The sequence below is a fragment of the Chionomys nivalis genome, chromosome 3 (assembly GCF_950005125.1).
Source record: "Chionomys nivalis chromosome 3, mChiNiv1.1, whole genome shotgun sequence".
NCBI lineage: Eukaryota > Metazoa > Chordata > Mammalia > Rodentia > Cricetidae > Chionomys > Chionomys nivalis.
This window is the reverse complement of record NC_080088.1, coordinates 79,522,231-79,549,940: the sequence shown is the minus strand read 5'-3', so window position 1 is coordinate 79,549,940 and position 27,710 is coordinate 79,522,231. Positions and strand designations below refer to the sequence as shown.

The 27,710-nt window shown below is 52.6% G+C and overlaps 3 protein-coding genes across 5 annotated transcripts; all 3 read left to right on the top strand.

The window, feature by feature from the left end:
• The first annotated feature begins 1,033 nt into the window (after positions 1 to 1,033).
• Positions 1,034 to 13,090, top strand: Lrrc8e (leucine rich repeat containing 8 VRAC subunit E). 2 transcript variants are annotated; one of them, XM_057765164.1, is made up of 3 exons: positions 1,034 to 1,093; positions 6,637 to 6,779; positions 9,765 to 13,090. In XM_057765164.1, exons 2-3 carry the CDS (start codon positions 6,642 to 6,644, stop codon positions 12,012 to 12,014), a joined length of 2,388 nt encoding a protein of 795 aa, XP_057621147.1. In that variant the 5' UTR covers positions 1,034 to 1,093; positions 6,637 to 6,641; the 3' UTR covers positions 12,015 to 13,090. The 2 variants fall into 2 exon arrangements, with proteins under 2 accessions (XP_057621147.1, XP_057621148.1); XM_057765165.1 differs by lacking the exon at positions 1,034 to 1,093 and adding an exon at positions 6,409 to 6,450.
• Positions 13,091 to 15,052: 1,962 nt separating this feature from the next.
• On the top strand, positions 15,053 to 24,165 carry Map2k7 (mitogen-activated protein kinase kinase 7). 2 transcript variants are annotated; one of them, XM_057764534.1, is made up of 12 exons: positions 15,053 to 15,261; positions 16,936 to 16,983; positions 19,588 to 19,729; positions 19,836 to 19,902; positions 20,019 to 20,132; positions 20,227 to 20,346; positions 20,478 to 20,585; positions 20,693 to 20,872; positions 20,961 to 21,041; positions 21,127 to 21,269; positions 21,800 to 21,845; positions 21,952 to 24,165. In XM_057764534.1, exons 1-12 carry the CDS (start codon positions 15,138 to 15,140, stop codon positions 22,084 to 22,086), a joined length of 1,308 nt encoding a protein of 435 aa, XP_057620517.1. In that variant the 5' UTR covers positions 15,053 to 15,137; the 3' UTR covers positions 22,087 to 24,165. The 2 variants fall into 2 exon arrangements, with proteins under 2 accessions (XP_057620517.1, XP_057620518.1); XM_057764535.1 differs by lacking the exon at positions 16,936 to 16,983 and having other exon boundaries at positions 15,054 to 15,261.
• Positions 24,166 to 24,420: 255 nt separating this feature from the next.
• Positions 24,421 to 27,631, top strand: Tgfbr3l (transforming growth factor beta receptor 3 like). Its single transcript, XM_057764536.1, is given in 7 exon segments — positions 24,421 to 24,596; positions 25,416 to 25,552; positions 25,631 to 25,941; positions 26,429 to 26,577; positions 26,663 to 26,821; positions 27,063 to 27,134; positions 27,564 to 27,631. Coding segments are annotated over 6 exon segments (894 nt in total). The 5' UTR covers positions 24,421 to 24,526; the 3' UTR covers positions 27,131 to 27,134; positions 27,564 to 27,631.
• Positions 27,632 to 27,710: the final 79 nt, after the last annotated feature.

Here is a 27,710-nt window from a genome sequence, read left to right as displayed (position 1 = left end):
CAGATGGAGTACTCTTGATTTGATGGTCTGTGACTACCAAAGCCTCTCTCAGCTGATGGTGAGACCCAGATAGTCGTGGTGGTAGTGGTGAGGCAAGGTGAATTTTTAATTTTGTTGGGTTGTTGTTTTGTCTGTTAATGAGGCTCTCAGAAGCTGAAAGTTTAGTTCATCTGATGGAGTGCTTGCCTGGCATCTAGATTCCATCCCCAGCACTATGTAAACCTGTGTTGTGATGACACAGGCTGGCCTGTAATCCTTCAGTCTGCAAACCCTTCCTTAATCCTCTCAGGTGGTGGAGACTCAGCTGCTGGAGGCAGGAGGATCAGAAATTCAAGGTCATCTTCAACTGTCTGGAGCAGTCGAGGGTAGTCTGAGAAGGAGAGCTGGGGGTAGGGGGAGAAGGAAGTAGTTCCAGCTCCCATCCTTCCCGCCTGAACCCTCTGGCCCTGCACACCCAGGTCTACCACCTGGCACACCCCAGGCTGAGAAAAAGTTTGTCCCCACGCCATCCCTCCAACCTTCAGGATGGGCCACAAGCCCAAGAAGAGACAGTCAGGCTAGTACCCACACTGGGTTGACTTCCTGTGTTGGAAACTTCTCCTGATGACAGGCCAGCCCTAGAAGAGGGCTAGCCTTCTGCTCTTGGTCTTCCCCTGCCGGAAGCCTGTGGGATCCGGACCTCGACTGAGCTTTGGTACCAGGTGGGGATGCTTAGGGGTTGAAGGAAATGGATCCCAGAACTACTTTCCCAACACCTGCCCAGATGGTGCATCTACAGGATACCAGTTTGCCCCTATGTCCAGGAGTTAGAGGGACTGCAGACTTCTGCTGCAGACTTCGAAAGACCCTTTTCTAGGAATCTCTCGCCTCGCTTGCGATCGCGTGGCGCAGAGAAGGGTCGACCTGGGAGCGACTGCAGCGAGGCGGGGCCGAGTCATCCCGGGGGCGGGGCGGGGCGGCTCCCGGGCTCCTGGCCCAGCCCGCCCTGACTCACCCTCTCCGGCCGGCCCGCCCGCCCGGGAACTCTGCGGGAGTCCCGGTCGATCCATTCCCTGGGATCTACGAGTTGGGCCCGGAGTTCCATCCGTGAAAGGTAAGTAGCTGGGGTTGAGGGATTTTGTCCCACGGGAGGAGGTCAACCTGGAACCAGGGAATGACCCAGGGGAGGATCGCTCAGGTGTGGGTGACTCCGTGGCCTGGGCGAGAGCAACCCCCGCCACCACCCCCCCCCCCACACACACACATTGGGAGTTGAAGCTGAGAGTGGGAGGGGGTGCCATAACCCTCAGCCTGGCCCCAGGAGCTCATGTCCTGGGAACCAGGCAGTCCGGGACCAAGCGAAGCAAGGGAGATCAACAGGCAGGCAACGACTTTGTGAGTCTTGATTTCCACGGCTTGTCCCAACGTGGGATGGTGGGGGTAGTCGAGAAAGATAGAAAGTTTGTCTCAGTGAGAACCCTCAAGGCTGCAGAACCCCAGTCTCACTACCCTGCTCCCTGAGGTTCTTAGACTTCAAGATTCCAAAAGCCCCTACAAGTCCCAGCAAAGGAAGCTTGGGAAAGTGCTAGCCTAGATGTCCATAGCTCCGTGCCCCGCCTCCGCCCCCAGACTTGCCACTAGGGGTGACTTTTCCTTACCTCTGTAACTCTCTCGTAAAAAGAGTAGGGATTGAACTTTGACTTTGTTTATGTGTTTATTTTCTTACTTTATATTTTGTGTGTATGTGTGTGTATGCCATGGCACTCTTGTAGAGGCAAGAGGACAGTTTGTCGCAGTTGGTTCTCTCCTTTTGCATTGTGGCCCCAGAGACTGAGCTCACATCTTCTGGCTTGGAGGCAGGAACCTTTGCCCAATGAGCCATCACAGCAGCCCTGCGATTTGGGTTTGGGTTTTTTGTTGTTGTTTTCATATTTGTTTGTTTGAGACAAGGTCTTTTGGCACAGGCTTGACTCTAACAAGCTCACCACGCATCTTAGACTGACCTTGATGTGTTGGTCCTCCTGCCTCTATCCTGAGAAGGATTACAGGGATGTGTACCACCATTCCAGGTTTTATGTGGTGCTGGGACTTGAACCCAGGGCCTGAGCCATAACCCTAACAACTGAGCCATATCCCTCCTTCTGACTTTGTACTCTAAAGGTTAACGCACTTTGCTGTTCCTTTCTTGCCCCTTAGTGTGATATGAAGTTGGGGAGACTGAACGAGGTTGGAGCATCCTCCGTTTCCATTTCAGAATCAGAAGCAGGGCATAGATGTGGGAAGGAGTTTGCAAGCTCCTCCCAAGCCTGGCCTTCTGGGACACCCCTCTTGGGTGTGGGTGTGTAGAGGGACCAAAGATTGACTTGGGATGTCCTCCTCAGTGGTTTTAATTTTTTGAGCCGTTTCTCACTGAACCTGAGGCTCATGTTTGGCTAGACTATCTCGCCAATGACGCTCAGGGATCTACCTGCTTGACCCCACTGTGCTGGGCTATGGATCCAGGCTGCCCTGCTGGGAATATCACGCGGGTCCTCACAGTCATGTATTAAGCTCTTTCCTGACTGAGCCATTGAGGTGCTTTCACTGGATGGAACAGAGTAGGTGTCATCAAACAGGAGGTGAGCATTGGCTAGACAAACTCAGCTGATACTTGTAACAGTGAAATCTTCATGGGTTATGTTCATTCTCTAAGAGAAAGGTCTCTATACTTATATTTCCAAAATAGGGATGACACTCAGCGTTAGGCTGGACATGGCGGCACGCTTCTGTAATCCCAGCACTTAAGAGGCTGAGGAAGGGGGATTGGAATTTTGGGTTCATCTTGGGCTACACAGCCAGCACAAGGATAGCCTGGGCTACATAGCAAGAACTTGTCTTAAAAAAAATAGTGAGGGGTGGTACAGCCAGTAATCCCAGCCCCTGGGAGACCAAGCAGGATCAGGAGTTCAAGGTCATCATCCCTCACCCACCGCGTAGCTAGTTCAAGGACAGCCTGGGTCACACGAAACCCTGATATATATATATATATATATATATATATATATATATATATATATATATATATATAAAGACTTTGATGTGGTGGCGCACGCCTTTAATCCCAGCACTTGGGGGGCAGAGGCAGGTGAATCTCTGTGAGTTCGAGGCCAGCCTGGTCTACAAGACAGGCTCCAAAGCTACAAAGAAACCCTGTCTTGAAAAACCACAAAATAATAATAATAATAATGAGGAAAAGGAGAGGGCTGGGGGTAGCCCAGTGGGTAAGGTGCTTGCTGTGAAGGCATGAGGACCTGAGTTTGAATCTCCAACACCCAGATAAAAGCAGGGCACGCTGGTACACATTGGTAACTTTAGTGAATTCCAGGGCCCAATGACTAGCCAGTCCAGCTAAAATGCTGACCCTCAGATTTCAGTGAGAGCCCTTGTCAAAAAAAAAAAAATGGGGGGAGGGATGAGGGCAGGTAAGATAGCTTAGCAAGCAAGCGTGAACACCTGACTTTGATAGCCAGAGCCCACATAAGATAGGAGGGGATGGATGCCATGAAGTTCTTGATCTTCACATACTCACACACACAACATACAGTCACACACACAACACACTCACACATGCACAGTCACATGCAACATACACACAACACGCTCACACTAATAAATAAGATAGAGAGCAGTAGAAGAGAAGACACCTAACACCAACCACTATGCACACACGCATGCATACACCTGCACACACGCATACACAACATAAAATTAAAAAAAAACTAAAAACAAAGCAAAAAAAATCAGCTTTGAGAGCAACACGAGACAGTCTGTCATAGAGACTCCCGTGCTATTTCCCTACACTTCCCCCAGCTCTGTGAGTCCCTCCTGCTAAACCCTCCCACCAGCTCTCTTCAGACATAGCAAGAGGGGCCAACCCTGTATCTGCCTCCTAGGATTTAATGGCAGGTTCCGGAAGATGGAGTTTGAGTCATGGAGTCAGACAATGATAATCCCTGTGTCTCCCTCTGATTGTGTCTGCTGTCTATTTTGTGTGTATGTCTTGTTCCTGGGAGCTGAGCAGAGGGCTCCTGTTTTCTGACCTCTGACCTGTGAGAGTGGGTTGGCAGCATTGGGGAACTTGTGAGACTGATCATGGAAAGTGGAGACAGGGAGTTGGTCCCTGCCTGCATGGGTAGCACTCCTTGAGGAGTGCCTCAGAAGGATCCACCAAAACTGCCCCAGACAATGGGAGCCCAATGTGGGCATTAATATTCCTTGTTTCAGAATGTCACCCCAGATATCAGTAAGATGCTCGATATCAGTAAGATGCTCTGAGTTCATTTTCTTTTAAGATTTTATTTTTATTTGTGTGTTGTGTGCACGACAAGGGTTGTTGTGCGTTGAGTATTCTAGGAGACCAGAAGAGGATGTTGGGTGGCTGGAGGCTCTAGAGCTGGAATTACAAGGGGTGGTGAGCGCTGTGGGAGCTGAGAATCGAACTCTGGTCCTCTACAAGAGCAGTGTGTGCTCTTAGCTGCCGAGCCTTCTCTCTCTTCCCTCTGGGCCATCGTCTCTATCAAACAATAGAAATTGGGGACCCCTGTCTTGTGTCTCTTGTATAAGAAACCTTGAGCCGGGCGGTGATGGTGCATGCCTTTAATCCCAGCAGAGGCAGGTGGATCTCTGTGAGTTTGAGACCAGCCTGGTCTACAGAGCTAGTTCCAGGACAGCCTCTAAAGCTACAGAGAAACCCTGTCTTTGAAAAAAAAAAAAAAGAAAGAAAGAAAGGAAAAAAAAAGAAACTTTAATACCTGCTCCCTTTCCCACAGACCCTTCTACTATATAGAAATTGCTACCCCAGAGTGGTGAAGGGGTCTGGTTGTGCAGTACCTGTCTTTCAGCCTAGTGAGTAGGCTCTCAACCCCTATCTTGACTTCACTTGCTACAAACCCTTGGGAGAAAAAGAGGCAGACACAGGAGATGTTGATGTGTCCGAACAGTTGGTTGGTGACACAGATACCCCAATTTTGGCCAGAGCCACAAGTGAACAGGACAAAGGGCTCCTAAGATGCTGCTGATTTTGTTTCTCTCTCCTCTCTTTCTGTCCTCCATCTCTCTCAACTGTGCATGTGCACGTGTGTGTGTGTGTGTGTAGAGGCACCTTTAGTCATGTGCTTTTCTTTGTCGCTCTCTACCTTATTTGAGACGGAGTCTCCCTCTGAACCTGAGACTTGCCAGTTAGGCTAGGCTGGCTGCCAGTGAGGCCCACGGATCCGCCTGTCTCTACTTCCTCGGCACTGGGAGTACACACATGCACCGCTCTGGCTCATGGCTGTCGGGATCACACGAATGTCCTCATGGCTGAGTGACAAGCATTTTATCTACTGAGCCAGTTTGCCGGCCTGTTTTTGTTTCATTGCACTGAGATAGGCTCTCTTTCTGTAGCGCAAATCCTGGCCTCAAACTCCAAATCCTCCTGTTTTAGGATTACAGTTCTGGCTGGCTACCATACCTAGCTTCCCAGGAACTTGTTTAAGATAAGGGATAGAGGGGTCCACGATATAGCTCACGGGGGAAGGCGCTTGCCACCAAGCCTGATGATCTGGGTTCCACACCAAAGACCCACATGATGGCAGGAGAGAACTGACTTCTGCGGTTCCTCTGACCTCCAGACCCGCACCGTGGCACGTGTACACACACACACACACACACTCACAGAAAGGCTTGGATGCTGGCAGGGGTGGACTGCCTAGAGACCCCACTTTTTGCTTTCCCCTCTGCCCTGAGCAAGTAGCTGACTTCCTAGAAGAGTGATGTCCTCGCTTGCATCCTACACCCCCGTGTGACTTAGGCCTGGCCTTTGCAATAATGATACCTTAGTAGAAAAGGAAACCGGAGATAGACAGAGTGGGCTGGCAGCCCTGGAGCCTGGCAGTCCAGCCCCGTGCCAGGCTCCAGTCATAGGTGTCACCCTGAGAGGTTTTCAGTTTTTAGGGATCCTCATGCTTCAGACATTCCAGCACACTCCTCCCTCTCAGGGCCCAGGTTTCTACTTCTCAGATTCTGAGCTCTAGTCCCTATCTGAACACTCAGGTGTCTTGGCACATGCCTCCAGGGCTCAGTAGCCTTCAGCCTGGCCACACCCTAACCCCTAAGGCCCTTAACTAGAGCACAGCCACACTCCAGCTTGCTTTTCCCCAGCCGGCTTTTCCGGTTGGGGATTGGAGGTGGTGCCCAGAGCACCCCTGTCAGGGGGGCACACCCCGGAAGTCTTGAGCCCAGGGACACTTGGTGTCAGAGTGGAGGTAAGAGGGCAGCTAGAGAGTAAAGGAATACCACAGTGAATGTCACAGGCTTCCTCCTCCAGAGGTGGGTGGCTCCAGGAGGAGACTGGAGACAGCTGCCCTGTGTTTTCACTCATGAATTCAGAGAGGGCAGGCAGAGCAAGTAGGGGCTTTTGGGAGCAGGAAGAGCTGTGAGACTGGGAAGGAGGTGAGTTCTGAAGGAAGCAACAAGAGGGGGGAGGGAGCATATGGCTCATAGATTCTAGAAAGTTCTGGCAGAGCTGAGAGTGTATTGGGAAGACTGCCCTGTGTCTGGCCTTTCTGGGGTTTCTCCTACCAGGCATAGCCTTGCTCTCACCATGTCTCAAACCCTCTTGTCTCCTGACTCCTATAGGCAGGATGATCCCGGTGGCGGAGTTCAAGCAGTTCACAGAACAGCAGCCTGCATTCAAGGTGCTCAAACCCTGGTGGGATGTATTGGCTGAGTACCTCACTGTGGCTATGCTCATGATTGGGGTCTTCGGGTGCACCCTTCAGGTGAGGAATGGGACAAAAAAGGGTCGAACAGCTGACAGTCCTTACCATCAGGACTTAGGAAGTGCCTTCTTGACAGGGGGTGAAATGTGAAGAGGTAGGGCCGCATGGTGGCACTGAGCTAGGCAGGAGTGAGGGCAGACAGGGAAAGGGGATGAAGGATCGGGGTTTCGCTGTGGACATATTCGTGGCCATTCTAATGGTTGGGGTCTTGGGTTGCTCTTTCCAGGTGAGGGGCGAGGCCAGAGAATGGTGAGGATGTGAAGGAGTGGCACCACACCTTGGTAACACTCCTTATCCGAGGGTCTTTTGAAAAAGCAAATGTATTTTCTTTTATGTGTATGTGTGTTTACTTGCATGAATGTATGTGTACCACATGTATGTTTGGTACCCGTGGAGGTCAGAAGAGTGTGTTAGGTTTCTTTGAAACTAAAATTATGGATGAGAGGTTTTGGGGTTTTTTTGGGCAGGGGAGGGGAGGTTGAGGCAGAGTTTCTCTGTGTAGTCCTGACTCTCCTGCAACTAGCTCTGTAGACCAGGTTGACCTCAAGCTCACCGAGATCCACCTGCCTCTGCCACCCAAGTGCTGGGATTAAAGGTGTGCGCCACTGACTGTTTTTTTTTTCCGGGTTCAAGTGTTCTCAGCCACTCTATATCCCCTTCTGCCATGAAGGCACTGGGCTTCTCTGTGGTGCTACTCCTGTCTGGGATCTTGAGCTGCACCATCCAGGTGAAGGGCAGGACCATAAGAGGGCATGGTCTTACCATGGCAATGCTTATGATTGGGGTGGGGAAGGTGTCTTCAACTCACTATACAGACGGGTAAGGTCCCACCATGATGATGAGATGGGAAGTGTCTTCCACTGCACCCTCCAGGGAAAGAGTGACTCTCTAAAGGGGTAGGACTACTACTTGAAGTCCTGAAGCCTTCAAGTCACCCAAGAAGAGGGAGAAAGAGTCTGGGTGTCTTGGTGAGTGCCTATAACCCTAGTTACTCTGTAGGCCAAGGCAGGAGGATCACAAATTTGAGACCAGTCCAGACATCTTCGCAAGACTGTCTCTCAAAATTAAAATTAAGGTCAGGGGCTGGAGAGATGGCTCAGTGGTTGAGAGCACTGGCTGCTCTTCCAGAGGTCCTGAGTTCAATTCCCAACAACCACATGGTGGCTCACAACCATCTGTAATGAGATCTGGCGCCCTCTTCTGGCTTGCAGGCATACATGGAGGCAGAATGTTGTATACATAATAAAAAAATCTTTAAAAAAATAAAATAAAATTAAGGTCAGGTGTGGCAGTAGACACCTGGATTTCTAGCACAGAGGATGAGTTGGGCTCAGGAGTCCCAGGTCAATTAGGCCACACAGTGAGACCCCATCTCTAAAATACAATCAATACATAGAAAAGGAGAAAAATATCAGTATTAGGTCACTCACCTAGCTTACATGAGAACCTAAGCTCATAAAAAACATCACCAATGAAATAAGAGACACAAACAAGAGGGAGCCAGTGCCAAAGCTCACACACAGACCGATTCTAAGTACTACCTTCCTTGCCTCCGTTCCCACAAGCAGTGCTACTAAAGTCTACAGTAATCTTAGGGTTTCCTCATTGTCACACTTTTTTCTTTCTTGTGGCAATGGGGATAGAAGTCAAGGCTTCCAATGCTACACAAGGGTTCTACTGCAGAGCCAAAGCCCCCGTCCCTCACTGGGGGATTCTAGGCCAGAGCTCTACCACTGAGCTGAATCCTGCCTACTTTCTCCCTTGGACCAGTATCTACTGAAGATGTCTAGAAGTTGTGCCCACTGTGGAGCCCAGGCCTCAGCTTCCCAAGTAATTAGAACTATAGGCTAACATCACCAGGCCCAACTTGTTTTTCTTGTGGGTGAAATTTTGTTATTAATAAGACCTTAAAATTTCTTTATTTGGTTATTCTGAGACAGGGTTTCTCCGTGTAGCCCTGGCTGTCCTGAGAGACTCACTTTCTTTCTTTCTTTCTTTCTTTCTTTCTTTCTTTCTTTCTTTTTTTTTTTTTTTTTTTGGTTTTTTCGAGACATGGTTTCTCTGTAGCTTTGGTGCCTGTCCCGGAACTAGCTCTTGTAGACCAGGCTGGCCTCGAACTCACAGAGATCCGCCTGCCTCCGCCTCCCGAGTGCTGGGATTAAAGGCGTGCGCCACCACCACCCGGTCTGAGACTCACTTTCTAGTCAGGCTGGTCTCAAACTCAGAGATCTACCTGTTTCTGCCTCCTGAGTGCTGGGATTAAAGGTGTGCACCACTATGTCCTGCTTTAGAACTTAAAAAAAAAAAAAAGATGAACTTCTGATCCTTCCCAAGTACTGGTATTACATATGTGCACACAACACTCAGTTTACACAGTGTTGGGTATGGGATGCCGGGGCTTCGTCATGCTAGGCAAGCACTACCAACTAAGGTATATTTCCACCCTAAATGTCTCCTTTCTGGGAAGATACAGTCCTGATCATAACTCTGCTATGCTTACCTGTGTAAAGATCCTACTTCCAAATGAGGTCACAGGGACTAGGGGTTGGGATTTTATTTCTTTTTTGTGGGACCGCAATTCAACACACATACACCCTCACACTCTTTTTTTTTTTTTTGAGACAAAGTGTCTTATATCCTAGGCTGACCTTGAACTTACTATGAAGCCAAGAATGACCTTAAGCTCCCCATTCTCCTGCTCCCGTCTTCTGTGTGCTAGGATTATAGGTATGTGACACCAAGCCCAGTTTATGCACTGGTGAGAATCAAAATTGGTGTGTACTAGGCAGGCCCTCTACCAACTTAGCTATCCCCCCCACCCTCCAGTATCCTTTGCAGATGAAGGCTGATGCTAAGGTTTGACAGCTCTTCCACAGTCAAACAGCTGAGAACAGTCTAGGATCAGGGTCTCCCACCTCAGCCTGGTTCTCCTCTGTACAATTCCCCGGGCCCTTTATGGTCTCCCAATTCTCTTCCTATCCCCAGGTGACACAGGACAAGATCATCTGCCTGCCCAGCCATGAACCCCGAGAGAACTTATCAGAGGCTCCTTGTCAGCAGCTCTTACCTCAAGGGGTCTCTGAGCAGATGGGGGGCCTCCGAGAACTGAGTGGCCTCAGAAACAACCTCGACCTCCAGCAGTACAGCTTTATTAATCAGCTCTGCTATGAGACAGCCCTCCACTGGTATGCCAAGTACTTCCCCTACCTCGTAGTCATCCACACTCTCATCTTCATGGTCTGTACCAGCTTTTGGTTCAAATTCCCCGGCACCAGCTCCAAGATCGAACACTTCATCTCCATCCTGGGCAAGTGTTTTGATTCCCCGTGGACCACTCGGGCTTTGTCGGAGGTGTCTGGGGAGAACCACAAAGGCCCCGCTGCTGGACGGGCCATGGTGTCCACCGTCACCACAACAGGGGCAGGATCGGGAAAGGCAGGTGAAGGTGAAAAGGAGAAAGTGCTGGTAGAGCCTGAGAAAGTGGTGACTGAGCCTCCAGTTGTCACTCTGCTGGACAAGAAGGAGGGCGAGCAAGCTAAGGCCTTGTTTGAGAAGGTCAAGAAGTTCCGTGTGCACGTGGAAGAGGGCGACATCCTCTACTCTATGTATATCCGGCAGACAGTGCTCAAAGTGTGCAAGTTTTTTGCCATCCTGGTTTACAACCTGGTCTATGTGGAGAAAATCAGCTTTCTGGTATCCTGTAGGGTGGAGACCTCAGAGGTCACAGGGTACGCCAGCTTTTGCTGCAACCACACCAAGGCCCACCTCTTCTCTAAGCTGGCCTTCTGCTACATCTCTTTCGTGTGCGTTTACGGCGTCACCTGCCTGTACACACTCTACTGGCTCTTCCACAGGCCCCTCAAAGAGTATTCCTTCCGGTCTGTGCGGGAAGAGACAGGTATGAATGACATCCCGGATGTGAAGAACGACTTTGCCTTCATGCTCCACCTCATTGACCAGTATGATTCCCTCTATTCTAAACGGTTTGCCGTCTTCCTCTCGGAAGTCAGTGAGAGCCGCCTGAAGCAACTCAACCTCAACCACGAGTGGACACCTGAGAAGCTGAGGCAGAAGCTGCAGCGCAACACACGTGGCCGGCTGGAGCTGGCCCTCTGCATGCTCCCTGGACTGCCTGACACGGTCTTTGAGCTCAGTGAGGTGGAAGCCCTCAGACTGGAGGCCATCTGTGACATCTCCTTTCCCCCAGGGCTCTCCCAGCTTGTGAACCTTCAGGAGCTCAGCCTGCTTCACTCGCCAGCCAGGTTGCCCTTCTCTTCACAGATCTTCCTGCGGGATCGCCTGAAGGTGATATATGTCAAGTTTGAGGAGCTGCGAGAGGTGCCCCTCTGGGTGTTTGGGCTTCGAGGCTTGGAGGAACTGCATCTGGAAGGGCTCTTCCCCCCAGAAATGGCCCGGGCTGCCACCCTTGAGAGCCTTCGGGAACTTAAGCAGCTCAAGGTACTGTCTCTGCGTAGCAATGCTGGGAAGGTGCCAGCCAGTGTGACTGACGTGGCCGGACACCTTCAGCGACTCAGCCTGCACAACGATGGGGCTCGCTTGCTTGCCCTCAACAGCCTCAAAAAGCTGGCGGTGCTGCGGGAACTGGAGCTGGTGGCCTGTGGGCTGGAGCGCATCCCCCACGCAGTCTTTAGCCTGGGAGCTCTGCAGGAACTTGACCTCAAGGACAACCACCTTAGGTCTATTGAGGAAATTCTCAGCTTCCAGCACTGTCGGAAGCTGATCACTCTCAGGCTGTGGCACAACCAGATAGCCTATGTTCCTGAACATGTGAGGAAGCTCCGGGGCCTGGAGCAGCTCTACCTCAGTCACAACAAGCTCGAGACTCTTCCCTCCCAGCTTGGCCAGTGCTTTGGCCTCCGCCTGCTAGACGTGTCCCACAATGGGCTTCGCTCCCTGCCGCCTGAGTTGGGCCTTCTCCAGAGCCTCCAGCATCTAGCACTCTCCTACAATGCATTAGAGAGCCTGCCTGATGAACTGTTCTTCTGCCAGAAGCTGCGGACATTGCTCTTGGGCTACAACCACCTAACTCACCTTTCACCCCATGTGGCCGCCCTCCGGACCCTCAGCCGTCTGGAGCTCAAGGGTAACCGGTTGGAGGCTCTGCCAGAAGAACTTGGTGACTGCAAGGGACTGAAGAAGTCAGGGCTGCTGGTGGAGGACACCCTTTATGAGGGACTGCCTGCAGAGGTGCGGGAGAAGATGGAGGAGGAATGAGGCCGGGTGGGGGAAGGGACAGTGACGCTGAGGCCTTCAGCTCCTTCTGCCCCAGCCTTGTCTTCCAAGGGAGATGTCCCATAGGCAAAGCAGGAGAGGAAAGGTTAGACGTGTCGGTTTTGTGCAGTTCAGACAAGATCCTGGGACTGGTTTGTCTAGGGGAGAAGCAGGAGGTGGCGGATTTGGGGTGTAACCCCACAGGAAAGGATTAACTCGGTCTTAGATTCTTGGACCAAAACCACACCTGCGTCTTTGGCTGGCTGGCTTGTCCTTCCTCTGAACATTCCAGCTTAGTTAGTGTCCTATACAGGAGGGGGGGCATATCCCAATGGGATTTCCAACCCACCCCAATGACAAATCAGCATGCATCTAGAGTTCTCCCCTAAGGAGATACAGGGGTCAATTCCAAACCTCCTTATCCCAACTTTAATTCCAAGTCTTTATTTCATAAGTCCTTTGTCACAGAGATGGGTACTTAGAACAATGATTCTCACATTTAGCTATGTAGTAAAATAAGCCAAGGAGCCAGGAAGAAATAAAACATCCCACACCCCACCCCTGAAATACTGACTCAGAATTTTTGGGTGGGGGCCAGGAACCTGCTATTGAATAAGTATGCCAGGTAATTCTGATTCAGGTGGTCCTGAGACTTTATAATAGAATTGTTGACATAAAAGACTGGGCTGGGCTGTAACTCAGTTGGGAGAGCACTTGCTTAGCATGCAGGAAGTTCTGGGTTCCAGCCCAAGCATTTCATAAACTAGGAGCGGTGGAACATGCCTATATAATACTCTGGAGGTGGAAGGAGGAGGATTGAAAGGTTGAAGCCAGTTTGGGAGACATAGCAGAACTTGTCTCCAAAACAACTAAGAATGGTACTGGAATGTCTACATACAGAGCTCCTTTTCTGGAGTCTTAGTGAACCCCACGAAGCCAAGCTCCACATTTCCTCAGGAAAATGCTTATTTAATATCATAAAAACTCTGTAAGCAAAGTTAGGCAGTCACAGATCCCCACTAGACTACTGTCTTAGTCAGGGTTTCCGTTGCTGTGATAAGCACCATGACCAAAAAGCAGGTTGGGAGTCCAGGGTTCGTTCAGCTCACACCTCCACAGCATCATTGAAGGAAGCCAGGACAGGAACTCAAGCAAGGCAGGATCCTGGAGACAAGCGCTCATATAGGGGCCATGGAGGGGCGCTGCTAACTGGCTTGCTCCTCATGACTTGTTCAGCCTGCTTTCTTATAGAACCCAGGACCACCGGTCAAGGGAGGGAATCACCCACAGTGGACTGGGCCCTCCCCCATCAATCACTAATTAAGAAAATGCCTTACATGTGGATATTATAGAGGCAATTTCTCAACTGAGGCTCCTTCCTCTTTGATGACTCTAGTTTGTGTCAAGTTGACATGTAACCAGCTAGTGAAAGTACTGTTCATGGGTTTCTTAAGACTGGCTGACTCCAAGTTAAGAGTGACTGCTGGTGGAGTTTCCCTTAGTCCATGCAGGGACTTTCTTTTGGATGCTTCCTGTGCAGTGGAGTATATCCCAGTGGGTGCTTAATAAATGCGAACTGTAATTCTGACCTCTTTGTACAGTTATCTCTAAACTTTCTATATCTGTGACCAACTGATAACACCTATACCTATCTATCAAATCAGGGTCTCCTGGGAGGAAAGACATCCAAGGTACTTAAAAAGGGGGTGAAGTAGAGACCTCATCTAATCAAGAGAAATTAGGTGGAGTTTTCTGCTTACCTTTTTTTGATTTCTAAAGAATCCAATCCCCCTCCCATACCCCACCAAAAAAAAAAAAAAGCCGGGCAACGATGGTGCACGCCTTTAATTCCAGCACTCGGGAGGCAGAGACAGGCAAATCTCCGAGTTTGAGGCCAGCCTGGTCTACAGAGCGAGTTCCAGGAAAGTCAGAGATACACAAAGAAACCTTGCCTCGAAAAACTCAGCCAAACCAAAACAAAGAACCCCATATCGTCTCCTCTGCCTTTATCCTTGAAACTCCAAGTTTGTGTCTGGTCATTGCCAGAGGAGTTCCGGTAAGCCTTTTAAGGTCCATCCCAAAGTGTTCACTGTTGCTTTCAGAGTTGTGACACAGTCTGACCTCCTGGGTTTGGTCAATTGCTGATGTCCTTGTACAATGCAAGCCTCCTCCTGGCCCTAAAAGCCTAGAGGCAAAGTGCTCCTTAGTAACCCAGATTGACAGATAGGGACGTTATCCTAGCACCCTTTAAATGATTTAATTCTAAGCTGGGCGAGGAGCCCCCTCAGCAGGGCCTGTTTTCAGATACATTGGTTCAGGAGCTGAGCCCAGATTCTCAGGGCGAAGAGATGAGGATGGGGCGTCTTAAGGTCCCAGGTAGGCACGGTCAGGAAGTCTGGCCTTAGCCTTGATTCTGACACTGAGCTCAGGAATACGCTGGCTCTGGAGTCCCTCTCCTCCACTGACTCTATATTGGCTGAAAAGGAAAGGGAGCCAGCCCCACAGGTGCCTAATTATGGTGAGGAGGCGACTTCACGCTGCCACTGGGAGGTCAAGCCGCAATTAAGCATAACAGGTCCTAATGAAGGACTGATCGAGATGAGAAAGGCCGTAAAGATGCAGATGCCAGGGAGGGTCAGGGCTGGGAAGAGCTCACAGGAAGTTAACGGAGGCACGGTGTGAAGAATCCGGGAATAGCTGTGAGCGTGCGCAGTAAAAGCCGCGAGCGTGGCCGGTCTCCCCTTGTGCAAGTATGCGTGCCGTCCTGCCCGCCTTCCGCTTTATTAAAAAAAAAAAAAGGAAAAGAAAAAAGAAAAACTCGTGGTTCTCGAAATGCACCTCTCTCCAAAAAGGGGGGGGGGTGAACTTCACGCATGCGCACTGCGGGAGGTGACTGGGTGATGACAAATGCACACTGCCAGCCTGGAGCTCTAGGTGGCGTCATCTCCCTACTGGGATGCAGTGCGCATGCGCGGCGCTAACCACTAGCGGCAGGGCGGGCACACGCTGGGTTGGGCTGGGCAGGGCAGGACGGCGGCTCGGTGGGGTCATTGAGGCGCAGGCGCAGTGCGGTGTTTGTCTACCCCGGACTGACGGGCGGCCTGGCGGCGAGTGGCGGCGGGGAAGATGGCGGCGTCCTCCCTGGAGCAAAAGCTGTCCCGCCTGGAAGCCAAGCTGAAACAGGAGAACCGCGAGGCCCGGAGGAGAATCGACCTCAACCTGGATATTAGCCCCCAGCGGCCCAGGCCCAGTAAGCACGGCGGCGTGGGGGAGGGGGCGGGCGGGGCGGGGCGCGCTGTGTCAGGCCCCGCCCACCAGGCAGATCCCGCCCCCGCTTCCGGGGCGCTAGCTCTCCTCCCCTCTATTCCCTACCGCTGTCAGCTTGCAGAGAGAGGGTCACGGTGACCTGGGAGTCGGGTGGGCAGTCTCCAGGGCGACTTCCTCCCCACACATACCGCGATCCTAGGGTTCACATCATGGGAGCTTAGCGACTGGGTCCCCTCACCCTGTGGACTGCTCCCAGTGCCTTGTCACCTACACCTAGCAGGCTATCAGACCCGAAGCCACGAGACCACAGCCAAGTCTTTGAACCCTACAAACGGTTATATCTCTTTTGACCCAGTGGTTTCACTCTTGCTGTTTCTGGGACTGTCAAGAGGTCCCCCCCCCCCCCCAGCACACAGTCCACACACAAGTATACCCATCTGCCCTCTTAGGTCACTTGGCCTTTATTTACATCCAATCCTTGTTTGAATAGAGGAGTCTTCCATTTGATGGCTGCTCTAAACCTGGAAGTCATTGGGCTCCGGGGACTGCCTCCTTCACACAGGGGCACCTCATACATCTGTGGCCAGCTAACTTCAGTGTCGCTGTCTTAGTGTGTCTGGCCCTCTGGAAACACATAGCCAGCTCTCAGCCTGGCAGATTTTGTCTCCTGGCCTCAAGTGACTGCTAGTCCTGCAGACACTTGTGGCGGTGTGGATGTATCTAGTCTCACCCAGCAGACACACACCTCCTTTCTTACTCTCCCATCTCTGGGCCTGCCCCCCTGACATATGGTCCTGTACCAACAGCTGTTCCCCTTCTTTCTATACACACACCTAGTTTGTCACCATCATGACCACAGTTAGCGTCCTTGTTGTAGCCCAGATACCCTGTCCCCAAGTCTCTCTGCTGGAAGGAATTTGATTTTTCCTCCCTCCTCGTCTACCCTGTGATCACTGCCTTGCCAGCCCTTTCTGTATCCCTCTTGATTGAGCAGAATGCCTTCTTTATACTCTGTGATACAATGTTTGGAGTATATTATTGTACTGTGGGTCACCTTGGTAAGAGGGGAAAGGCAGCCTCCCATAGCTGAGAATTCTGTCCACTCCCTGGTCACCTGGTCCAACCTTCATAGCCTGATCTTACCCCTGAATCCCTCTTCAGGGTTCCCGCCATCCTTCCCGCTTCTGGCCTGAGTCCTGCCAGTTTTCCTTCCTGGGGGGGTTTCTTCCAATGTGTGGAGATACCCAGAAGTGTGGGTGCTTTGCACTGGATTCTGCCAGGGACCAGAAGCTGGGCCAAGCCTTGGAGGGCCCCTGCCGGACTCTGCAGAGCCATCTTTTCCAGCCCCAGTGTGGATGAACCTGGGTTGAGTATGGGGTTCTAGGTACCCTAAGAGGTGTCTGTCCCTAGAACAGAGTGAGACCTGGTAAGGCTGGTGGCTGGCAGGCCCCAAGGAGCCCCCTGCAGGTGTCTGTGTCTGTCAGCTCCATGCCTTCTTCCCACCCTCTCATCTCTGTCGGTTTCTACCCATCTCTGCAGTGTGGTACCTTGCGCCTCCCCCTCCTCTTCATTATGATTTGATTTCTTTTCTGTTGGAAAATCAGTTATTTCTGTTGTGATTTATCGTGGTTTTTTTTTTCTTCCTTTCCCCATCCAGTTATTGTGATCACTCTAAGCCCTGCTCCTGCCCCGTCCCAGCGAGCAGGTACCAGCCTTTTTATCATTGCTGCTTGCATATCTGCACATTGACCTAACTGCTGCCCCTGCCGCAGAATACCATTCATCCCTGCCCCATGCTCTGTGTGTTCTGTCTCTTCATTCTCACTTTCTCTCGCTTCACTACCGCAGTGTGAGCCTGACCGCACTTCCTCTTTGTCCTCTAGCCTTCCCATTTCTTCTTTGACTCAATTTGGAACCCCCAGAGGATGAAATGGGCTCCCCTAATAAATGGGAGTCTGCTAGGTGGGCACACAAGGGTGTGTGTGTGTGTGTGTGTGTGTGTGAATAAGAAGGTGGGTAGAGGCAGGTGCACTGTTTCTATTCAGTCTATCACTACTGTGGAGTGAATGAGTGTCATGACTTATGGACTGTGTCTGCTCTCAGGACCCAGGAGCACAGCAGTAAGAAAAACAGAGGCTGCGATAAGGGGTTCATCAGTGGACACTAAGCACATTCCTGATCCTATAGAATAGTCTAGTAGGATGAGGGACTCTGCATAGGGTCTCTCAGGGAAAGCTGGTGGAGGATACAGGATTTGAACAAAAGTGTCCCAGGAGGCTGGGGGAGGCAAGACCCCCACCCCCAACACACACACACACACAAGGACTCCATGCTAGGCAGTTCAACTATGCTGATTCCAAGGTAAACACTGTCTTGTGTGTGTAAGAGAAAGAATACTTGTGTTAGCAGAGATGACTGTTGGTGGTAATGTGTTCCTAGCTTGTGTGTATACATGGATGTGTGTGTGTGTGTTCCATACTTTTGGTGTACATGTGTGTACGTGTGTACCTGCACATGAGTATATGCATGTTGGTCTGGTAGCCTGAAAAGTGAGCATGTGTCCCTGTGATCCATCTTACTTTCTCTCATCCATTCATCCTCACTTCTTCTTCCTTCACTATTAAACTTACTGTACTAGCCAGGGCTGCCATGTGACTCGAACCCTTCTAACCTCTGTTCTCAGGGCCTGTGTATATTTCTCTCCTCTTTTCCACTCTAGCCCCATCAAGTCCATGCTTCAGAGAGTGGGGCCAGCAGCCTCTTCATGGGTCTGAGGCAGCCTAAGAGGGCTTGACGGTCTGTGTAGGTAAGGGTGTTGGTAGGGTGTGGAGAGGGTAAAGGTATGGTCCTCACCCCAGAGAGCTGAGGTGCCAGAGAAAGAAGGATCACAGGATTCCGTGAAGGTTGGCTGTGGACAGTTCCAGGAGCATCTGGGTACAGCTGGGGTCCCAACCACCAGGACTTAAAAAGGACCTGGATGTCAGCCCAGGGTCTCTGCTAATTAATTACTGGGCCCAGCTCACCAAAAGCCATTAGGTTGATGGTGGGAAAAGAGGTAGTAAATTTAAGGGTATGGAGAAGTATATTAGAAAGCAGCAGGCCTTTAATACAACACTTGAGAAGCAGAGGCAGCCAGATCTGTGAGTTTGAGACCAACCTGGTCTACAGAGCGAGTTTCAGTATAGCCAGAACTGTTACATAGAGAAACCCTGTCTTGAAAAAACCAGACTCCGGGCCACCTGGGAAGTGATGTTTGAAGGATGCCCTGCTGATGCCCTGAGCTGAGCTAGCTGTAATCCTTCTAGGGCACTAGGACCCCTGAAGTATGAGAGGATCATGGAGGGCAGATACTTCCAGAAACCACAGGGGGCTCATAGCCCCTTTCACTAGACCCAGAACCCCCAGCTCTTTAAGGAACCTTCTCTTAATGTCTCATGTTCTCTCTGGCTGTCTCTGCAGCATCTCCTCTGGACAGCTGGGTCCCAAGTCTTGGCTCTCTCTCTTTCTTTCTCCTGTCCCCCCCACATCCTAACATCGCCTGCCCATCCTGGGGTGCCTGCTGCCTGCCCGCCGCCTGCCTGTAGCATGCCCGAGCCATCCGCATGCAGGCCATTGGGAAGTACTAAGCTCCCCTCCGTGGCCCAGCATCTTCCACCTGCCCAGCCCAGCTAGTTCCCGGAAGAGCTCTGCTGTTTAGATTCCCATCAGTCCCTCCTCCCAAGAGCTCAGGCTTAGCCTGGGCTTCTGTTCCTGCCTGCCCCATCCCAGTTCTGCAGGCTTGGTTGGGACATGCACAAATGAGCCAGCTGGCCGAAGGTGGCCCTCCCTGACCTAGGAATGGAATCTGGGGCAAGACAGCCTGAAACCAGAGTTCCATAGCTATTGGCTTTTGTTCGTCCACAGTGCAGTGTTGGTGGCCAGACCAGGTTCCAAGCCGGTTCTGGTGGGCATTCTGTCCTCATGTGGTTCCCATGTGAGCACTGTGGCCCCGGGCCTGCTTTCTGGCACTGCTGGGTGAAGTTCCTGGCAGAGAGTCCCCCCATTTCTCTACAGTATGTACTTGAGGACAAACCCTCAGCTTCTGGGATCACTCTTCTCCCACCAGCCCATGCAGTCTCCTTTCAGATCAAAGGGACAGAGATGGTACCTTGAAGATACCCCAGAGGGTGGGGAAGGAGGCCCCAGCCAGCAGAGCAGGGGGCTGTGTCAGCCTGGCCAAAGGGATATGAGAGAGAAGACGAGAACCCCAGCTCCTTCTAGACCAGCTAGATTCTAACTCCTTTCATGCCCCTGGTTTTTAACCCGCCAGCCCTACAGCTCCCACTGGCCAATGATGGGGGCAGTCGCTCACCATCCTCAGAGAGCTCCCCACAGCACCCTACACCGCCCTCCCGGCCCCGCCACATGCTGGGGCTCCCATCAACCTTGTTCACACCCCGCAGTATGGAGAGGTAAGCTGGCAGAGCAGGGCCAGCACAGGGCCCTTCTTGTGCTGGTCCATGGGAGGTGGGTGACATCTGTGGGACCCTTCTGACTAGCTCCTATTTTGTTCTTCAGCATCGAGATTGACCAGAAGCTGCAGGAGATCATGAAGCAGACAGGGTACCTGACCATTGGAGGCCAGGTACTACCTCCCCATTGGCATCCTGAGGGCTGTGACAGGACCCAGGCAGGCTAGAGGTGGTGGGTGACAGGAGCAGAGGTTCTGGGGACCCTCCAGCTGCCTTGCTCTTCACCCAGCGTTATCAGGCAGAAATCCATGACTTGGAGAACCTGGGCGAGATGGGCAGCGGTACCTGTGGTCAGGTGTGGAAGATGCGCTTCCGGAAGACAGGCCACATCATTGCTGTCAAGGTGAGCCTTCCACACCCCAGTTCCAGGATGTATCCTGTACCCTTGCAGCCTGCCCAGCACTTGAAGCTCCCCTCCTGGCTGTCCCTCCTTTCAGCAAATGCGGCGCTCGGGGAACAAGGAAGAGAATAAGCGTATCCTGATGGACCTGGATGTGGTACTCAAGAGCCACGACTGCCCCTACATCGTTCAGTGCTTTGGCACCTTCATCACCAACGTGAGCACCCTGCCTGAGGGGCCAAGCCTTCTGCCCCGTAGGTCCTACATGTCCCCAGGTACCAGATTGTGGTTAGGTTGGGGAGGAAAGCATGGCTGCCCCAAACCCCGTGTACCACCCTTCCTCTACAGACAGACGTCTTCATTGCCATGGAGCTCATGGGTACGTGTGCAGAGAAGCTGAAGAAACGAATGCAGGGCCCCATTCCAGAGCGAATCTTGGGCAAGATGACTGTGGCGGTGAGTGGCTAAGTCTGGGCTTGTGTGGCTAGGTGGTTGTCCCTGTGTTCTGTTATCTGTGCCCCCCCCCCCCGCCCTTGACAGGTTTCTGAATCTCTGTCCTGCAGATTGTGAAGGCACTGTACTATCTGAAGGAGAAGCATGGTGTCATCCACCGTGATGTCAAACCCTCCAACATTCTGCTAGACGAGCGGGGCCAGATCAAGCTCTGTGACTTTGGCATCAGCGGGCGCCTTGTTGACTCTAAGGCCAAAACACGGAGTGCTGGCTGTGCTGCCTACATGGCTGTGAGTGGGGCCCTGCTGGGTCTGACAAGGGGACTGGGTGGGCTGGCCCTACCCTCAGCCTATATCTTCTTTCTCTCCCTCCTTGCAGCCTGAGCGCATTGACCCCCCAGACCCCACCAAGCCTGACTATGACATCCGAGCCGATGTGTGGAGCCTGGGCATATCATTGGTGTGTTGGGGCTCCTGTTCTGGGGCTTGGTGGGAAGGCAGGGATCTCTTACCTGCTGCTCCAGCAGTGCCTGTCACCTTCCCAGGTGGAGCTGGCAACGGGACAGTTTCCCTACAAGAACTGCAAGACAGACTTTGAGGTCCTTACCAAAGTCCTACAGGAAGAGCCTCCACTCCTGCCTGGTCACATGGGCTTCTCAGGGGACTTCCAGTCATTCGTCAAAGACTGGTGAGCATGCCCACTCTGCCTACTTCTTTACTTCGGGATGTTCTGGAATGTCAGATGTCCTCGTGCTGCTGGGGAGGGCTGGGGAAAGGGGAAGGGATGAGATGGGCATGGGTAGAGGCAGGTTCATGACTAGAGGCTGTAGACAGGAACTAATTCTGGAGCCTTTGGAATCACTTTCTGGCTTTGGATCTGGACTAAGGGGATAGCTGGTCCTATGGGTGTCTGGTGTGGTTACCTAGGGCTTTGTTATGGAGGTTATGCAGGAAGACCACACTTGAGTCTTAACTTTCTCTTGTGTGAACCTCACATTCTGGTTCCAACTTCCCAGCTGGGTCTTCACCATGCTACCCTGGGCCAGGAGACTTTGTGGATCCCCAGCCTGGTGGAACCTGGCTGTGAGCAGCTGCTTCTGGCTGATCTGGAAGACCCCTTTTTCACTGGGGAGGGCCTGAGCACAGGTGCGCATCCAGGCACAGCCAGGCTCCACCTCCCTGACTTTCTTTTCTCTTCTCTCCCTGCTCTTCATCCAGCCTTACTAAAGATCACAGGAAGAGACCAAAGTATAATAAGCTACTTGTGAGTACCTAGCCCCTAACTCCCGCCACGCGTGAAGTCCTCCTGGCCTCAGTTGCAGGACCAGGAGGGCTGACTCCTCATGCTAAGCTAACTTCTGGGCCTACAGGAACACAGCTTCATCAAGCACTATGAGACACTCGAGGTGGATGTGGCGTCCTGGTTCAAGGACATCATGGCAAAGACCGAGTCTCCAAGGACTAGTGGAGTCCTGAGCCAACACCACCTGCCCTTCTTCAGGTAGCCTCACGGCAGCGGCCAGCCCCATAGGGGCCCAGGGGCATGGCCACAGGCCCCCCTTCCCACCTGGCCAATTCAGCTGCCCATCAGGGGACCTGGGACCTGGACGGCTGCCAAGGGCTGAGGACAGAAAGTAGGGGGTACCCATCCACCTCTGACTCCCTACCCACCAGCTGTGGACAGACGGGCATGCTGATCCCTAATTCTTCCCACTCTGGGGTCAGCCAACTATGCGAACCCCACCCCACCCCGACAGACACTGTGAACGGAAGACAGCAGGCCATGAGCAGACTCGGTATTTATTCAATCATAACCTATGGGCTGGGGTGGCCCCTGGGGCAAAGAGAAAGCCCCTGTCCCTTTCCCCTACACTCCTAGTGTCTGTCCCTCCACCTTCTCTCCCACATGCTTGCTCTCCATTTTCCCCTCTCTCCCCTTCCTCTCTAGCTCTGTCCCTTTCTGGTTTCCTGTCTCCCTCCCAGCCTCTGCCTCTCTCCTAGCCTAGGCCTGGGCCCAGCCGCTCCTGCCCCTCAGTGGAAGCCCCAGGTCCACCCAGGCCTCCTCAAGTCCTTGCCCTAGGATAGCTTTGTGGGCATTGTGACTGCAGCCAGATGGGTTGCTGTCTCTGTCTGTCTGTCTCTCTCTCTTTGATCTCAGGGGGTCCTTTTTGGAGTTTATTGTATTTTATTGTACTTGGTAGGGTGTGGGAGGGGGGCTTGTCCTCATGGGGTGTGTCGGTACCTTCAGAAACTTTTACCAAAGTAATGTTTAGCTGCTTGTGGTGGGCCCCCTCCTCTCCATTGCCCTCAGGCATTGGGGGGTTGGACTGCTGGCTGCTCTTTGTCAGTTCTGGCGTAAGAGAGACCAGGCTTCATGGGGGACCCTCACATGGGACTGGGGACTGGTTACAGTTTGGGGTTGAGTAGAAGAGCTCAGGTGGTACAGAGGGAGACCACGGGGCCTCAGCCACACAGATGGCCTTCAGGAAAGGTGTTGGAGGAGTGCAGTGGAGAACAGCAGGAAGCAGGGTGTGAACTGGAGGGAATCAGTGACAGGAGTGAGGCCGAGGGGCAGGAGGAGGGGTTCCAAAGAAGTCAGGGATTGAGAGTTAAGTAGATGTGGAGGTCTGCGCATGTGTGTCAGGGACGAGATGGACAGGCTTGAGTACAAGTGAGGCCAAGGGTATTGGCATGTGAAGTGACCTACTCCCATTATGCCCTGAGCATCCTCCCTCAGCTCACCTAGAGCTGACCAGCTCCAACCCAGCGTGTGGCCTGGAGTGGGCCAGATGTCTGTCCCATGGTTCTGCAATGGCCAGGACAGGGTGGGGTATGTTTCCTTTTTGTTGGTGATGCATGCAAATCAAGTGGACAAGAGAACAATATAACAGAACAAAACAAAAAATACTTTAAAACCACAAACAAAACCCAGCACCAAAACTGAGAAACCTTGCTGGATGTAGCTGATGATGCAACTGTAGGCTTAGGTGACACTGTGGCTCTTAACTATCCTGTTGACTCATCTTCATCCTGTTCACACAATGCCGCATGGTTAAATTGCAATAGAAGTCATCTGCTCTGCCTGGGCAGGGCACCCTCTCTCCTTATCCCTTATGTGGGGAGGTGGAGTGAAGTAGGGGTAGGGTAACAAGCCTGGTCCCCACCCTTACCATTCTGAGGCTAGCCACCAGCATGGGCAGCCTTCATGGGTAGTTAGGTCACTTGGCTGGTCCTTGGGCCAGCACAGGCCCAAGACTGGGCCACATGGTTTTATTTTTATTTAACTTTATTTTCTGTGTGTGTCTCTGTTGTCTGTGTCCATCCCCCTCCAGTGTTAAGTGGGAGCCTGGGGGAGTCTCCCACTTCCCCACCTCTCCCAAATCCTCCCCTCTGTCACCAGCCATCCCTCTGGCCCAGGCAGAGTGGGTGTCGGGCAGGTAGGGACCTGGAGTGGCCTGGTCCTACCCTCTGGCCTATGGACTCCTCCTCAGGCCACCAGTGTTGCCCTCTCCCTTTTTAAAACAAAATACCCTCGTTTGTAAATCCTTAGCGCTTGAGAATAAAACCCTTCCCTTTTCTTCTGAGTGTGGTGTCCTAAGAATGGTAGAATTTACAGAGATGTGGGAAGGGGCTGGGAGTTGGGCTTTTATTGTGTGACTAAACTGCCTGTTTCGTGAGAAACAGGGCTGGAGCTGGGTGGGAGGTGATTGGAGTGACTAGGAGTATCAAGCTGCTTTGTGAGGGGCCCCCTTTTCCTAGAAACTTCAGCACACCAAGAAGTCCTTATCCATGCAGGCCTTGAGCATGGGCTCGGATGTCAGCTCCTGCATCCTCCGCCCCCGCCCCCTGCTTCCCAGGGTGGCAGACTCACCAAGGCCAGGGCTGAGTACAGCCCAACCAGGTGCCTGCTACTGGCCTGGAGCATTCCAGCCTGGATAGACCACCATGGTGGGCACCACACTCCTGCTCCTGGCCCTGCTCCCTGGGACCGCCACTGTGCTCAATGAACCACTTGGTATGTAGAGGCTGGCACGGGGCGGGGGCATCATGTCCCACTTCCCTATTGCTCCTTCTCAACTTGCATCTGGGTGTGTTGGGGGTGGTGTCATTCCCTTTCCTCAAAGTTCTCAACAACCAAGTGATGGCAAGGGCTGTGGGAATGGGGCCAGGTGTGCAAATCATTCTTGAGACACCCCCCAGCTCACTGCCACTTGACGGCAGTCATTTGCCTGTGTAGACCATGTTAGAGTGTGCACGTAAGTGCAAGCCTGGGTGAGCACAAGAGACCATCCACCATCACCTGTTGGTGCTGTCCTCCATTTGTCTGGGGTCTTAGTTCTCTACTGAACAGAAATGCTCATTCCAGTTGCCTGTCTGGACTGAGGCTCGGCCTTCTAGGGAGGGTGCCCTCACACAGCAGATGCCAGCACCTACCTCTCCTCAGTGGTCAGTAGGTCATGATGGATCTCTTAGACACAAATACAAGACTTAGAGCAACCTGAACTGCGCAGAGAACCCTGACTTGCTCTTATCCATCTGAACTCCATCCAGTGCAAATGCTGGTCAACCCCATGGGTCACCAAATCCCCATCCCTAGTCTGCGTGTGGCAAAAGAGGTCAGAAAAGGAAGGAGCACAGCTCTGTGTGGGGTTTCGACTCCTAGACAGTGATATCACTAGGGAGTACATAGTAGTAACTTGGAGAGAATTTGGCACACAGCTGAGCAGGGATAAAAAGACCACCTGTAATGCGTTACTATTCCAAGAGAAGCAAGGGCTGGAGGTGGAAGCCCTACCCTAGAAGGAATGCATCCTCGCTCTATGCTCCGTTTCAGCACTCCCGTTCCCTGGGGCACCTGGCCCCTGGCTGCGCAGACCCCTTTTCAGTCTGGATTTATCAGACACAGAGGATTCATTCCCTCGCCGCACTGGACCACTGGAGGTTCCAGCCGACAGCCATGTGTTTGTGCAGGTGCGGGCGCCTGAAACACCGAGGGTGGGTGGGGATAAATGGGGACCGGCCAACCTTGATGGCGCGTTGGTCCCTTAGGCGGCTCTGGCCCGTCCTTCACCGAGATGGGGCCTGGCCCTGCACCGCTGCTCCCTAACGCCTTCCTCACGCCCGGCCCTGGGGCCTGCTCTGGTGCTTCTACGTGGGGGCTGCCCCGCCGACGCCTCTGTCAGCTTCTCACCACCTCCACACCCGGATGCTGCTCGCCCCGCACGCTTCAGCTTCCGCCTGCGCCCGGTATTCAACGCCTCAGTGCAGTTCTTGCACTGCCAGATAAGCCGTTGCCGTCGCAGCCAGCGCCACCGGGCTGTCCGCCAGACACCAACGCCTCTGACCTCGCCGGCGCCTCCGCAGGTGCGCTTGCAGAGGCAGTAATCAGCACCGGAGGAGGACTCTGTAGTTAGTCACAAGCGGTTCTGGCAGCTGAGGGAAGAACTCTACCAGGTTTAGGGACCTGGGAGGCAGAGTGCTTTATGGTCTGTGTTCCTCTTAGGATGGGTACTGGGTACAGAGCTACCCCTCATGGATCTACCTGCATGGGGACTCCCCAGGAGACAGAAAATAACACAGCCTCAGGCTCTGGGATCCTTGGGTGGGAATCTGGAGTTCTTTTAGGACTGGAAGACTGGATGCAGAAAACTGACACGTCCAAAGCCCTGATTTGCGTGCCTCACTTGGGACCTAGCGACTGGCATATGGGGTGTTCTAGGGCTAAAACCACTTCTCTGTTTAGAGCTTGGGCCCAGGAGTCCTGTGGTGACCTCCTAGCTCTAGTAGAAAGCTGGAAGTTTAAGTCCATCTTAGGAGCTCTGGAGGACCAGACCCAGAATCACCAAGGCCCTGACGTCTGGTTTTTTCCCTCCCAACCCAGTGTCTGCCTCAGGATGAGGCATGCGCAGGCAGCGGTGAGAGCCTTGGTACCGACAGCCCGCTCCTGCACACTCTGACGCAGCCCATCGTGGTCACAGTACCTCGTCCGCCCCCTAGTAAGCTCGCAAGCGGCCCTGGAACTCGGGTGGTAAACACAACTAGGTCCAGGGCCTGGTCTCAGCCTTGTGCACATCCCCATAGGGCCGTCCAAGAGTATCCCAGGCAGGGCCGTGCGCCCCGAGCCGTCCGCTCCAGCCGCTGCAGCCTTGGAGCCGGCACCAGTGGTGGCGTTGGTGTTAGCGGCATTCGTGCTGGGTGCTGCGCTAGCTGCAGGGCTCGGTCTCGTCTGCGCGCACTCAGGTACCGACTTCTGTCCCGCCAGAACCCCACACCTATTTCCACACGTCCAGACAGCCTACTCCTCCATACACCCCCTCTTTCCCCCCGCCCCCCTATACATCCTGCGCGCCCTACAACGCCGAACTTCTCTCTCAGATCTGGCCCTCAGGGCTAGTACACCTGCGGCAGCTCCCACTAGGGGGCGCGCTCACACTGGCACAGCGCACAGGCAACCCGTATTGTAGTCCGCTTCTTATTTCAGCACCTCCAGCCCCCGGCCAGCCTCTTAGAGCTTCGCCCAGCGGCCCTCAGCTCCAGAGGCCCTCATAGGCAGGTAAGCACAGAGTGCGAAGAGGTGATGGTAAGGGTCCTTCACAGTCCTTACTCACTGGGCTCCAAATAGTTTGAATATTCATTTAGTCTTTTGAACAACCTTCAGGCGTCTACTTTTACGGTTTCCATCAGAGATTTTCTTAAAAAAACAAAACAAAAAAACACAAAAAAACAAAAAAACAAAAAAAGGCACTTTTTATGAGGTTAAGTAACTTGTCAAGGTGGAGCTGGAAATTGAATGTGGGGCATGGAGTTACCAGCAGTGAAGAAAGGGGGGTCTTTAAGACTTGAACAGGCACTAGGTAAGAGGGATAAGACACAGTTCCTAGTCTCACACCGGTGCATAGACTGATGGAGGAAGCCAATGTCTGCTGGGAAAATGTTGTGACCCGAGAGGTGATCTCCCACGCTGAGCCTCTGCCTCCTCTAGAGACACCACAACCCGGTGAAGTCCTCCGATGCATCCAGTCATGGATTCAGAACCTTTTGGGAGGACTTCTGTACGTCTCTCTTCCATCAGCCCCAACTTGTCTTTATTCCCCTGGTTCAAAATAAATTGCTGACCTGCCTGATAATG